The sequence below is a fragment of the Poeciliopsis prolifica genome, unplaced genomic scaffold (assembly GCF_027474105.1).
Source record: "Poeciliopsis prolifica strain line A6 unplaced genomic scaffold, Auburn_PproV2 SCAFFOLD055, whole genome shotgun sequence".
Classification (NCBI taxonomy): domain Eukaryota; kingdom Metazoa; phylum Chordata; class Actinopteri; order Cyprinodontiformes; family Poeciliidae; genus Poeciliopsis; species Poeciliopsis prolifica.
In genome coordinates, this window is record NW_026562430.1 from 955,970 (window position 1) to 971,468 (window position 15,499).

Sequence of the window (15,499 nt, forward strand, 5' to 3'; positions counted from 1 at the left end):
TCCTGTTCCTGAACTGCAGCATGTTGCTGCAGAGAGCTGACTAATGAGCCAGTCAAGAGAAAACGCCCTTTACCTGCAAGGTTAATAAGTTATTACTATATAATCAAGCATGTGAAACTCCCTACACTATTGTGTTTTATTTCCTTAATTCAAGTGTTGCAAAGCTGACAGTAAACACACTGTGACAAATGAATGTGTTTCGCTTGATTGTTATTTTTTCTTTTTAGTCGGTTCAGTTATTATAGCTGGCAGACATGCAGTAAGTTAGGTCAATTTCCAGCTAATGCGATTATTTTAGCACATGTTGATGGTAGGATGATATATCTGCAAAGCATAAAGTCATATATTTTTCTAAAATATGGTTCTGGCCGCTAGTGGAACAGAAACCGCAGCTGTCATAGGGATAGCTTGAGAAAAGGTAACTTCCTGTTTGGACTCAGTTAACAGAAGCGCTCAAACCCTAAAGCAAAAAGAATTGAAGATGTTGCAGAATAACTTCAGCCTCATCTCTGCAATGTGGATAACAACACATACGTCTAGATCTCAGCTGCAACAGTCCAGGAAAAATAATTGTACAGCAAAACCATTAAATGCAACTTAAAGACCATGTTATTGTGCTCCATTTTACTGAGGAAAGACAGGAAGCACATAATGTTGAGAAAAGCGAGCTGACTCCTAATCCTCTAGTGTGAAAACACAGCTAAAGTCTATGAAACCATTAAAAATTCAAAGACAACTCCACAAAGAGAAATCTCCTGTTAACTGAAAGGGCTCTGTACGTTTTTCCCTCTCTCTCCATAACAACAAATAAGTGTTGCCCCTTAATTTGGTTCTCAAAGGCAGGGACCAGTGAAAACGCAACAGTGCTCATCCAAATCAAATCTCAAGACTCTACTCGGTGTGATTACACAATAACTCTGAGCTGATTGTCTACCTCCAGAAACTGCTGCCAACACGAGTGAATAGAGAATTGTTGGAGTGGTTCACCATGTTTCTATTCACGGCGGCTGCTACATGGAAGGGGAGGGCGCTAATGGTGTGGAATAGTAATAGCCAAACTCCCTTAGAGTTGAGCTTCTGAAACACAAAGAAACCTGCATTGAAAACTACTGTTCAAGTGCACATTATTCCCTCGATTCACAACAGTGACATCATTGGTGACTGTCTCTATAATCCAAGATTCCACAGAGAGATTCATTTGCGGTTTCACAAAGTTCAACGAAGACGTCAGTGATGGCAGAAAATTTACATTTTACAACGGTGAGTGTTCTCGAGAAACGGAGCATGGAGCTGGAGGATGAGAACAACATGCTGAAGACAACGGTGGAGAGCCTGAAGCAAAAAATCCATCAGATGACTGGCAGGACTGAGGGAGATTAAAGAACAAGAATGGAGAATACAGGAACTAAATAATGAGTTGAAGGATGCGAGAGCAACAATTGAATCGCTGAAAAAACAATATAGCGACTTGCGTGAAGAACATTTTTTTTCTTTTCTCTTTGCACTGTTTTCCCTTGAAAAACAATCTCTCCTTCAGTTTAACTTTATAACTGGAGACACAGTGTTGATGTAATCATCATAAAATAATCATATTGATCTTTGATGAAACTACTAAGTTTTGTCAAAGGTCATTTTCACTGCGTTGTTGTTGTTAGCAGCTGCTGACAACAACAAAAACGCAACAATAGTTACAGTGAATAAATATTTACCGTTACATAGTTAACTATTTAACAGTAAATAACTATTTAACAGTAAATAACTATTTAACAGTAAATATTTACTGTTAATGTCAGTTACTTTCCTAATAAAGTAGTCAGTAATCTAAATGACTAATTCAAGGACTAATCAGTAATCTGATAAAAGTAACTTTTTCAAAGTAACTCTTCAGTCACTGCCTGTGTGTAGATAGTCCGGCTGTAATGAGAATATAATCTAAGACGGCTCTAACAAGCTTCTCAGAAACACACAAAGACAAGAACATCAACATCATAGAGCAGCACAATTATGTAGTTTCAGTTTATAATGCACTTTAATTTATGCATTTATCTTGATATTAAGAAACATATTTAGTTTTTCAAAAAATTTTTTTGCTGTTTGTCTGTTGAATTTGTTTTCCCTTGAGGTTACTGATAGATCCATAAGAAAATATTGCTTTATTCGTTTAATTATCCAATAATATACACTGTGTTTGGCCTCGGCTTGCAGCAAATTTGGTTTTTTGGCCTTCAGTGTATTTGACTTTGACATCCCGGCTCTACAGTTTTAAACTACAACCCCTTATTTATTGTTTCACATTAAATAGTTCAGCTGTGCGGTTTGGGACCGCCTCCATGAGCCGCTCTTAACCACCAAATTTACTGAATTTACTGATGAGGAGGAAGAACTGACAGGAGAGCCGAGTCATGACTAGACTTCAGGCAGCAAGAGGCGTCTCTTACAAATATAGTTAATGTCTCACAAACAAATAGATTTTCATTTGTTATCAATGATGGAATCTTAGAGTTTAAGTTGTGAGTTGACCTGAACACGAGATTTTGATCTTCAGATTGGAAAGCCAAAGGTCACATTGCTGGACATGCCCTCTGCATCCTCAAGAAAAAAGTTGGGAAGAAAATAGTTTAGCCCCTTTTCCATGCTGAAGCTTCTCTTCATGGCTGCCGCTTTGATGCTTCCATGTCATTTCACTCAGTTAGGAAACTTCCTGAGCATAAAAGGTGATTTGATTGCTTTGACTGCAACATTTGAAAATGAAAAGGGAAGAAAAGTAGAAAATCCCACTCTTTAAAGGGAACACCTGCATCTTAGTAAGTCATACCAAGAACTTCAATTTAAATTTCGCAAATTCAATTCAGAAGTGACATTCATAAATTGTACAGACTCATCACCTATATTTGTACATAGATAAGTGTTTGTTAGTAATGTTGCTGATTAAAGTCAATCAAAATGCTGTGCAAAAGAACGTTCCAAATCAACATACAACCTATGAAAAATTATTAAATAAAGAAAATGTACTCAACATTGATCAGGGCTAGTTTTGATTGAATACTTAACAAAAGGTCTTAAAGTGCATAAGTGTTGCCAAATAAAAAATAAAAAGACAGCGCTTCTGTCATGCAGAAAGATTTTAAGTTTTAAAGTTCCTCTGGCCGTGAGACAAAAACAGATCGCAGCTTAACATTTTCATTCCGAGCGGCCACAGACCACCTTCATGTCGATGAAAGCCGTTGGGAAACCAGAAGTTTTACCACATAATCTAACTCATAAATCAAACAATTGTATGCCTCCAACATCCAGTGAGTTAAGAGGGAAGATAGCACAAGCCAATTTTTTCCCTTTTGTTTAAATCTTTGCAGTTTTTCCCACTGTGCAATCTTTTCAAGATCAAGTACACTCAAGCATTTCACTTCTTTCCATGAGGTTTTCAGAAAACAAGAACTTGTGAAGGCCAAAGGATTATGGACTTACCAATCACGTCATATGGTTTATTGCCCTTGAGTGGGAAATAAAAACTAATTTAACATATAAAATGAGGCAACGAGGCCTTGTGGGCACAGAAAGTGCTCTGTGGAACCTTGACCAGCTATCTTTTGGCTACATCTTGACTTTATTAGGCATCTACAGAGGAAGACTTTTACAGGGCTTTGCTCATGCCTGCAGGGATGCAAGACAATGTAACTTCGTTTTATAGACATGCCACTGGCAAAATAATCCCCCTAAAATGGTGGAGGATTTTGAAACAAATGCTTGCTCCGTTTCGAGCTGTAAGGTGGAGATAAACTGTTTATCTTTGGGATTTTGAGTTAAAACACATACCTTAATACACAGGAATAATACCCCACATCATCCAGTTCAGCTGGTCGGAACCAGATAGAATCCTCTTCTTTGCTCATCCTTGCACCATCAAAACTGATGGGTTCCTCGAAATCCCCATGCACTGCACTTTTGTACCACATGAGGCTAAGTCCTGTGCTCTGCGCATGGCTGTAGTTTGCCCGGATGTATCCATAGAATAAAGCACACTTGATCCGGACAGGCTCCCCAACAAGGACTTTGTACTTTTGGTAGTCCACAGACCAGTCAGTGCAGCCTTCCACTGAAAAGGAAGAAGAGAAACATAAATTTAATCAGGAGCTGTAGAGGAAAGCATGTGGCTATGAATATAGTATCCAGCAAACAATGTTTTACATTGCAGTTAATATAGGCATCCTGGTGATAGTTGTGTGGTGCATCAAAGCTCTGGATACATCATTGACGTTCTGCAACTTTCTGCTGTGTCTGGAGTTGTGTCTTTCACATACATGTCATCTTTAGAAATCAAAACCACTGCGAGACAAAAGAGAACTGAAAGGATACATTAGTAAAAGAAAATTAAAACACAAGATATATACCTTTTACATAAATCTCGATTTCTTTGAAAATGTTTGCTTATGGTGTTTTATTACCTTAAGAGTACCTAACAGGATTCAATTTAAATTTTAAAGTTGCAAGATTATAAAAATACTTATCCAATCTGCAATCATGCTGCTTGAGGATTTTGTATACCGAATAATTTCTATCTGAACCTCCCACAGGTTCCACTTTAAAAGGCTGCAATGACACATTCCTAAAACTGACCTCTGATAGACGCATTTCAATCTTGCTCCGATCCTGAAGTTATGAGACATCCGGCATTATCATATCTTCTGCTATATCAAGAGCCAGGCAAAGTCCAAAGCCACAGGTGCCCTCCTATTAGAATATCTCAACAAGCTCACAAGTATCAGTAAAAATTCTTTGAAGATAAAGTCATAATTGAATTTGTAATGCAGAGCAGGTATGGAAACAGTTCAGCTGCTCCCATAATTATCTAACTTAAGGTGAGAAATATACCCTTTAATCTCCACAGATGGAAACTCACACAGACATTGTATGACTGATTGATATTTCTGCAGGCGGTGAAGTGTCCAAGATGGTTGGCATAGGGTTCATGCTGCTGAATAATAAAAAAAAAAGAGCAAAAAGAAGCAGCTCTAAGGTTTCCTGAGTATTACATGGCAAGTCTAAGACCTCGGCTAATAGCCCCAGGCTCCAGCATGGGATTCTGGTAACACAATGCTGGCCCACATCTAACTGGGATGCAATCACCATGGTAACCTCCACATGCACAACCTACCCTAGAGATGGTTCACTTTGGAGAAACAGATCAAAAGATGTACATCGAGTAGGGCATTAAAAACATAGTCCATGTTCAGGGAGAATTGAAAAATTGATGCACGCGTAAATAAAAATAAGTGTACAATCTGTTTTAGAGTTTCTACAAGTTATGTTTATGGGTCAACTGTTTATATATAATTTTTAAAAATTAGTTTGAATAACAATCATTTTACAACAGATTTAAAGCAACACAGTTAACCAAATATCCTCTCAAAATTTGATTAAAAAAATATAAATTCAGGGAAAAACAAAAACACGATAACATGGGAGTTGTCAGAGCAAACAGACAATAAATAATGCAACAATAAAGGAAGAAATCTGATACAGATGAGAGCATGTTAAAATGCATGAGGTTGGGATGCCTGTTATTCTTGAATACTCAACTACAATATAAACAAGAGGTTTGATCCGATACAAACAAACTTTGGCCTTAAATAAATGTAAAACACATTTCACCATTTCAGCTTCCGATTTTGCCACAAGGGAAATATGATGGGAGAAAAAAAAAGTCCCTTTGATTTTTAATTTGAGAAACTCACAGCCTTGACATATTCAGAAAGATGGTAGCAGTTGCTTTAATTCTCAACAAGCCTCTCATAGTGACTCTTTGCAGCCAAACGGTTCTTTTTTCCATCCTTTTAATTAAACACATTATTGGGATGACTGTAATTTTATAAATGATGAGTGAGACTGAATTTAAAAAACCCAGCTAATTAATATCAGGCAGCATGAACAAAAGCTTCAAACATATCTTAAATTGTTTATTAAAGAAATGTAATTAACTTTGTGTTATTTCGTATGTTTGTTGTTGCATATCATCTAGAATAAAGCTGCAAAGCATGGGAGGGTTTCTGAACACACTTTCCCCCCGACTTCACCTTGCTTCATGCCTCTTCCTTTAAATAAAAACATCTGGCAAGCACAGCTGTGTCAGACACAACAGGCTTGGATAATTGAGCGTCTATAAATATTTTATTCACCAAACAGGCAACCTGCCTGCCAATCAGAGGGGTGGATTGCACACTGCAGTCATAGGGGGTGTTACTGTTGAAGTGGTTAACTGCGTATTCATGTTGCTGCACTGTTTTGTGTGGGATTTTAAATGTCAGGTTGAGAATGGCAAGAGTGACGTCTGTTGGTATTGTGTGTGCTGAAGTGGAGAAAATAAAAGACAGAAACATGAAAAACGTGACATAATATGACAGATCATTTGAGGGAAGGAGCATTTTAGGCTTCATAATGGTATAGTTTAAGTCACATACACTGATAATAGAAACAAATATTATTGCTTTTAAATTTAAAGTTGGTGTCCTAAATTGTTTCTATTTCAAAGTCAAATTTCCACATCTATGCTGAAATGTATAAACAGCTGCCATACCAACATGGTACGTAGATCAAACTATGTATCAAATACATAACGTGCATTGTCGCCCTTAACAGGATCAAATATTGTTTTTGCCAAATAGATACAAAGTTTGTCCCTATGAGTAATGAATATAAACTGACTGATTGTATACAGTTTGGTTTGTTAAAAAGTGAAATTAACGAGGTTTGCTGTTGGTTTATGAGATTGAAAGTTACATAAACATCTGCTATCTTTTAAGAGCTTAAAAACATCAGAATGTGAATCACTACTAATGCAAGGTTTTTAAAATATCTGCTGCTTGGCAGATTGATCCTTAGCTTAAAGGGAAAAAAACTAGAAACAGGTGCCTTCTTGTGCAATTTTCAAATTTAATTTCCTGATATTTCTGAAATTTGTGACTCATAGGCCTCCCTCTTCTTTTCTTTAGAAAGAAAATGCATTTTAAATGTTGCACACAGTTGGCACTAAAGTGAATACTAACCATTTCAAGAGTTTATCTGCAGCTTTAGGGGCTTCCATCTGTTTGCACTCATTTCGCTTGTTTGAATTCTGTTCACCAGGCAATTATTGAGATCATCCATCTCTCACTTCAACGGCGGCAGATAATTCTTTTAGCAACATTTTTTTAAAACCCAAAAACAACTAACTTTGTCACTTCAACACTCCAAATAGACAAATAAATGATGCATATATTTGTCTATGCAAACAGGGAGACTTTAGAATCTGTTAATTTCACAATAAAAATATCAGCTGATGGTCCCTCATTAGAGGTATTAATATGATGAGAAATAATCAGCAATCATGCATGACAGTCTGATACAACACGTGTGTTCAACTATGAACTCGTGTCGAATTTCTCTTTTTTTTAAATTCCTCTTTTTGAAGCAAGTCAACAAGAAACGGCCTTGTGAGTGCACAAAATTTTAGAGCTGCGAATGAAGTGAAGCACAAAAGAAATGCAGAGGAAGTCAGTGTGCTCTGTGACCTGCCCACCAGCACAATGCTTTCATTGTGATTAACCGTTACTATGGCAACAGAGGGCCGACCCCTCGCTTATCAAGAACTTGCTAATTAGTTTGTGGACGATAATAACTTGAAGGCTTAAAGTAAGGCGAGCGCTGCCAAGATGGTTTCACTTCTAATTGTGAGTGCTAATTGAGACTCTGAAGTGTTTCACGCTCGCCACTAATAAAAACAGCAGAAAAAAAAAAAAAAAAAAGAGGTGGAAAAGGTCACACACACGCAAGATCCAGCTAGAACACGAAGAGCTGGCAAACTGACTTATACCAGGAAAATTATTTTATTTTTATCCAGATGTTTTTCATCTTACATGTCAGAATAAGAAGAGCAAATTGGAAATCTATATTTTTTTGTCTTTGTAATAAAATTTGTTTCGACATATGAGTGCTAATTGGGAAAAATGTTATTGTCTTCTTATTATTTTTGAAAATATCCAATTCTGGGTCTGGCATATTTAAAATGCTCCATGGAAGCATGAGGCATTCCACTACAGTAAGTGGTTTTGGGAGTAAAAAAGGAGACAAACATTGGAAATTAATTTCCTTCAAGAATGAACTCCAGCCAAGCTGCTTCAAAAGCTTCGCTATATTTGTCTCTAATAACGCCATGAGTAGCTTGGCAGTGCCAATATTTGTTATCGGTACCTTTCCTGAAATTGCCCATTTCAGACTTTTGACAGAGGTTTATTGTTTCTCTCAGAGAGGGTAGGGATTCTGGATAATCTGTTGGCAGAATACAAACATGGTACAAAGCCTAATTGAACTCGATTATCATTTCCCGACTCGACACATTTCCATTTGACTGCGCAGCAATTGGTGAGGGAACGCGCCAATCTGCCGAGAGATAACAACTCCAGCAGCTTTGAAGCAACTCGCGCCATCATCAGCTGCGTTAGGGACTGAGCAAATCTATAAACTCCCATGACCCACAAAAAACAGAACAATTACTCTCAGAATGGCCAAGGTCCCAGCATAAGAAACAAAATGGTAACCTAAAATAATTAATTTATACTAAATGATACAGGAACAAATATTTGCTGGATTTAATAGAAATAAACGTTTGAATAAGAACTCTTGGTTTTTGCCTGACTTAACTTTGCAATTAAGCAAAATATAACTGTACAAAGGTGTTTTATTTTATTTACCTTATAGCAAGGTAAGAGAAAATGCTTTTGCCAACAAAGAAAAATGTGAGAATTTCCTTTTTTTATTTGTAAAATCAAAAGCTGTTCTTGAAAAACTTATTCTCCTTAAATATTGGCTTATCAGAACTAAATAACATTCAAGATGAATGTATAGAATGAATACAGTGATGTATTTAAACAATGCTGTGCAAAGTAAAGACTGATTATGTGTAGAAAATTAAGACTTTCAGCTGCTTCCATTTACTAATATTGTTTTACACATATCACATATTCTAATGATTGAAGATTTGATATACAATTCTAATTACTAATGGCTTTAAGAACTAGGGCAGAAATCTTGTCTATGTAAACAAGTATTCATTCAGGAAGACAACTCCTGAGTGAGGTGCCGGTTTATTAAGTCTTCAATTTAGAGACTGAAAGAAAACACTCCTTTTCTAGGGTTTTCAAAGCATCATTTTTTTCACTAGTTGGCAACTATCTATATCTGGATGTACTAGCAAATACTTGATATGAAAGGAAATTTCCTAAAAATTAGGACGCCAATTTTAAAGGCAATGCCATTTGGAGCAACTAAACCTAGACATAACACACACATAAAACCTAGAGCAACCATATAAAAAGAATCATGTCAAGGTTACTGCTAAGAAGATGCAGCACAGATGTGACCAAGATGTTATCATTGAAAAAAAATGCAGGTTTATAGGTGGATGAAATGAAGTGAAACAAATATTATGTCCCGGCGTTTCGTCAACGTTTTAGTGTCGTAAAAGCAAAAGGAGCCATTCATCCGGTGCTCCTGGAGAGCCAGCGATGAGCTCATGAATTGGGTTACAGGTCTGCTGTGGGGTAATCAGATGCAGATTGACTCAGGTCACCACAGAGACTCCCTCAAAGTGTCTGCTCTCTCATAGCGACTCGACAAGATGGTTTACCACTATTTTTTCTCCATAAAATCTCTGGCATAATTCGATCGGGACAACATGCATATTTTAGACCTCGGCTGAATGAATCAACACACAAGAGCGGTTGCTGCACATACAACAAAAGAGGTGGCAAGACACCAACCTTTACATGCCCTTAAGAGGTGTAGCATCTGAGCTGGAGGAGCTCCAAGATCCCCAAAGGAACTCATCAACATCACAGTCACTTTTGCCAAAGGGACAGAGGCTTAGAGAAGAGGGATGTCCTGATGTCTTGACCTGCCATTTTCCACCTTGTGAAAATGCTGTTGCAGCAGAGTGGGTCTCAATTAAGAGAAAAATAGCTCTGATGTGTGGGGACGGTAACCTCTTGGCTGCCAGTGGGGAAAGGAGGAGGCTACCCAGTGTGTTTGAAGTACATCCAGCAGGTTGGAAAAAAAAAAAAGAAATGGACTGAGTCATCAGCCAATGCAGCAATAAGCAAAGGGTGTCTTGCACACATATGCATGCACAGTCACAGCTAGACATCCACCATAGGGCACCTTAATAATAAGAGCCAATGCAATGAGGATAAAGAGAATAAAAACCTAAATTACAAGCAGGTAATTAAGGTTTGCAAGCTGCTGGTGGAATGGCACGGCCACAACAAGAAACTGCAAATGGCCGCCATTATGGGCAATATGGAGGCACAAAGAATCTACAGACCTGGAACAATAAACCACAACTATGGATTGAAATATAAAACGTGAAAAAATTGAACATACATGAATATTTTTGCTGTGGAATAAGTATGAATGCTCTTGTTTACACAAAGGCGCTGATTTTTTTTCTTACAGCCTGAAACAGCAACACCAAGAATCCCTTTGTTGGCTATGGAGAAAACCCTACAGATCACAACAAGAAAGAAAATGGACCAGCCCTGCAGGCTTGGTGGGCATCAGTTATTGGGAAGCTTGCCTTTTTGAGTTGGTCCTGGTGTGTAGTGCCAGGCCCGCTCAGCAGGATCCAGAAAAGCTGGCAGCCTCTTTCCTCACTGGTAACATGTATCATTTGTCTCTGTCAGTTTTCAGTTTCAGATCCTCTTTGTGAGACTCCACAACATGTGGCTTATCAAATATTCCAGTGTTTCATCACTTCTTTTTTTGGTATAAAGGAGCTGAAGTCCAAGTCTGACAATATCAAACCAAGCACAGCTAAGTGAAGAAGGGAACTTTAGTTCTCTGTCATCGCTAATGTCCTTGTTTCACAAGAAATGCAACTGCACATTCAGATTCTCATAAAATCACATTTAAAAGGAAGGATTCTCATAAAATCACATTTAAAAGGAAGGATTTCCAATATGTAAAGAAAAATTAGGTTTTTAAAATGAATAGCAAAGAAGAAATCCAATTCGTTCTTGGTGACTGTAGCTGCTGACCCTATTAAATGATCATAGTGACATTTACCTCCAGTCTGCTTTCCTGTTCCTCACCAGCAGATAAAACAGTTCAATCTGTCCCCGTCTTTACTTATATGACACTTTGTCTTCATTTCTTGTTTACCTCTCTTTTTGACAGTCACTGGACTGTTATTTATATGCAAATACCCATATCTGATTGAAAAAGACGAAAAACAAAAAAGGTTTTTTTTCCTAATCATAAACATTGGCCACAAACTTTGAGGTTTTCTCTTCTGTAGCGGATTCTGCTCCCTCGATTGGCCAAGACCTTAAGAGAGGCCCCTGCTGCCTGTAATCTCAACTCTAAATACGAAGGGAAACACGAAGCACAAAAGTAGCTGCTGCTAAAGGATGAAACTTCAATTTCTATTGAAAAATGTCTGCATTTGAGTAAATAGGGCCTTAACTTTACCACCTATTTTGAATAAAACTGCAAACATATAAATGGAAAACAACAATAAAATTGTCTTAAATGTTAAAACAGGAGCTCTCTTTTAATTTATTGATTAATAGGAGAGCTTAATAATTGAAATTGCTTCAGTGTAACACAATTTGGCCATCTAACCTTGTCTGAGTTGTTGAGAACTGCATCTGCCTCATTCTCAATATAGTCCTGACAGTGTTGATTATGCGAGTTATTGTTTCTAATGGGAATTTAATGGTATAAATAAAACAGGGTCTATTTTCGTGTTTACTTGCAATTTTGTTTTGCCCATTTTATGGGAACGTTACACAAAAAGCAGAATTAACAAAGAGCCTATTATGAGCAGGGTTTCACCTCTGGAGAGAGCACTATATCGTCAGAAAAGCATCCTTCTGTTCCCCACGGCGCCAGTAATCCTCTCATCTAACAAACAGCCTTGGGAGGCGTCGAGACACACAATATAAACAATACCGACTCCTGAGAAAAAAAAAAAAAAAAAACAAGTGCTGCATTGCAGACATGACTGCGCACATAAGATGATTTCCCCCCCTCACCCACCCACACAGGAACGAGAATCTGAGCGAGAACAAACACATGCACATGGAGAACTGGTCGCACTGCCTCCGCCGGCAGCGCTGCCAGCCTGTTATTCTGTGCTGTATCATGGCAGTGTGGGTGCATCAGCCGGTGACTCAGACCACACCGGTCCACTACAGACAACGACACACCATTTGGGCGTTGTGCTCCGATGCCCCCGCAAAATAAGCGTTGGTGAAAATAGAGTGTGCCCAGATGGATAGAGAGCCTTGTCACATCGGCCACTGAGTCAGCCGTCTGTGAAATGATAAGATGGCAAGAATATGTAGCCAAGCAAGCAGAGGGTATGGTCCTGATGGGTGCTGGTGTCAACTCTAGTATGTCAACTCTGACCTTGTTTTTTTTTCCCACATGGTTAACTACCGCATCACCATTTCTCCTTCTCTACCTCTGCTTTACCTCAATTCTATCTCCATTTATGTAGTACAAAAGTGGGAGGATGAGGGAAGGTTGTGAGAGGAGCAGGATTGTGAAATGATTGGAGTTTCACAAGGACAGAGAGATCTCTAAAAGTCACAGATAGAAAAACCTCATTGCCCAAATCACTTGGGGCCTTGGTGCTAAATCACCAGACGTAGATTGTAGATTATGACTGTGTGTGTGATCAAGGTTAAATTTTTCATAAGAAAATTAGCGATTGTTGACTGAAATTCAGAGGTTGTGGAAGGTTTCACCCAAACACACTGCAGACTTACAATAAAATTTTACAAATCTGATTGTATCCCAGAATTCACAGAGCACAACTAGACTAAATAAACTTTGCACACCACTTCTACACACACGCACATAAACAAGCAGATGGGGATTCAGGGAAACCTAGCGGCCTGGAACCAGAGTAGAGCCTGGGCTTCCCATTAGAGGACATTACTGTCAAACACTGGAACAAAAACTACCTGCTGTACACTGATTACCAACCTACCTCTCGCTACAATTCAATTACAAACTGGATAATACGGAGCGCTGCACTCATTCTCTGTGACAATGTTAAGCCTGTGACATAAAGAAGGGTTGACAGCTGGCGGGGATGTTTCCTGAAAATGCAGATGTATTTCTCACCACCCCCCCACTTTTCTGCACAAGGCATTGGCCTTGTCCTCTTTGCAAGTCAAATAGCTGTGTTGGATTTTTCAGAATGGGACAGTATCTTCCTATAAGCCAGTGAGGAAAATAGAAACTTTTTTTTTCAGAAAAGAAAAGGGAAATTAGAACAAACAGGGTCTTAAAATGTATGTTTGCCAGCTTTTGTGATCAAAGTTTCATGAAATGTGTCATTTTCTCAACACTGGAAGCCTGTATGCTTCAAAGCTTCTTGCCCTGTTAAATAAATCTACTTAAAAAACTTTAATATATAAAGAAGGCATCAGAGTGACAGTTTTCCAGCAGGAAAATGTCACTGCTTTGAGATCATTTCCTTTACTTAATGAAATTCTGAGTAAAGTTCTCAAGTGATGTGGTATAATAAAAAAGTTATCTTCCGGGACTTTACTGAATATTACATGTGCAGGTGAGGGTCACACAGCGTTGAGCAGGAGCTACTTTCTGAAGAACATTGGGCCTCAACTCTAACACTCACAGCCGAGAATAAAATTGATTAAAAAAAATATCGAATTATTGATGCAACAGGTTAGTTGGTCCAGTTTCAAGTTTAACCAACCCTGATTAATCAACCAGAAACATAACATTTCCACTTTATCAGTAAACATTTTATGCTTACAAAGCACTAACACTCTCCAATATGAATGTTGCTGCTGTAGGACATAGTGAAAAGTGAGAGTGAGTGACTTACAGATGACAATGCTCTTGAGATGCAAATTCAATTCAATGTCTTGTTCATAAATTTTGAATGCCAACCTATGCAAGTTATTCAAAATAAGTAACTTAAAGCTGGTTTTAGCACAAGCAGCTGAATTAGATTAATTCTATGAATCTGGCCTTGTTACAACAAGAAGGATGCAAACTAAATACAAGAAACAAACAAAAAGTGTTTGCATTATGGACAATCAATTTCAACTATCAACGTAGAAGAGAAATAGAGACAAACAAGGCAAATATGGCCATTTTTAAACAATTTTCTCTGTTACATAACAACAACAACTCTCTGAATACACAAACTATAATTTTTTGATCTTTTAGCTATCCAGCTAATAACACCGAGTTTGTTTTCCTGGTTTAAAATAAGCCATCCCTTTCTGCTCCACTTAGAAACCCTGCATTAAACTTCCATTAACATGCTCTCCACTCTTTCTTTTCTATGCATTGTCCAGACAATAAAAAGTAAAATTGCATGACATATTTTAGCCACTTTGGGTTTAAAGATGTGCAACAGTTAAAAACATAATTCACAATGTCAGCAAATTATAAACTTTATGAACTTGAATTAATGAATCCTTGTGCAGTTGCAGAATAGCGGGGAAAGGAAAGAAGAAGCAGAGAACGGAAAAAGGCAAAGAAAATGGAAATTGAGATCCTGGTGCTCGGAGCATACATTTGCATATTCATAATTAATTAAACCGGGGTTCACTGCTCTAGATGGATGACCGTCTGAGGGGAAGCCGGAGAGCTGTGGTGGAACAGTGTTAAAAAGGTTAAACAAAAGGGTGATTCTTATCTTACTGAAGGAAATAATCCCTGTAATTTAACTCGCCGACTCATCAGCGCTAATTCATATACCCAAACCGGTTTTGCAGAATTTACTATAAAAAGCTAAAACCAAGAAAAAATTCACAAAAGACAGCCAACAAAAAACTGTGACTGTGTTGGTAGGAAATGCAGGTTCAGTCAGGGTAACAATGGATAATTCAATACAAACAAATTATCCACAGAGGTAGATGAGCACGCTGTATTAATCCATCGTTCTTCCAGCTCTTTAAACTGACTCATATTTGAAAACAGGGATGTTGTTCCAGCTGCTGCAAGGTAAGCGAGGCATTTTAAGAAAATAAAAAGCAAACAAGGTGTGAAAGTTTATATTTAACAATTGCTTCAAAAACAAATGTCAAAACAAGAGAGATTGGATCTGAATGTGATTAGACCACCATATTTCAGGAACTAACAGTGAGGGAAATATTTTTGCAGAGATAAAATCTCGGGTTTGCAACAAGCTGATCAAACTGTAGGTTTTTGAAGATAAAAAAAAAACACTGCCAACTGCAACACCGAAAAAATAGGTAAAGATGACAATGAAGTTATATATTACTCAATAGTTTAGAAGTACTAACTTATAAAGTTTTAAAATTCTTAAATTTGATGTTTTTTATTCAGAAAAACTGAATTTTTTCAGTGCTCTTGTTAATCACTGAAAAGCATTGGCTGAAAACAAAATTCTTTGTTTTCAAGGTCTGTCTTGGGATGCTTTGTGCCATTGAACAATTTGTAACCATACAACCAAACAATG

At 37.7% G+C, this 15,499-nt stretch overlaps 1 protein-coding gene across 2 annotated transcripts in view; it reads right to left on the reverse strand.

Moving 5' to 3' along the window:
- Window positions 1–15,499, reverse strand: part of LOC129379073 (interleukin-1 receptor accessory protein-like 1) — a 185,347-nt gene that overhangs the window by 114,978 nt on the left and 54,870 nt on the right. For both annotated transcript variants that reach the window (XM_055059651.1, XM_055059650.1), the window contains exon 3: window positions 3,814–4,093. In XM_055059651.1, the coding sequence (XP_054915626.1) occupies window positions 3,814–4,093 (280 nt within the window). The remainder of the gene's footprint in view (window positions 1–3,813; window positions 4,094–15,499) is intronic.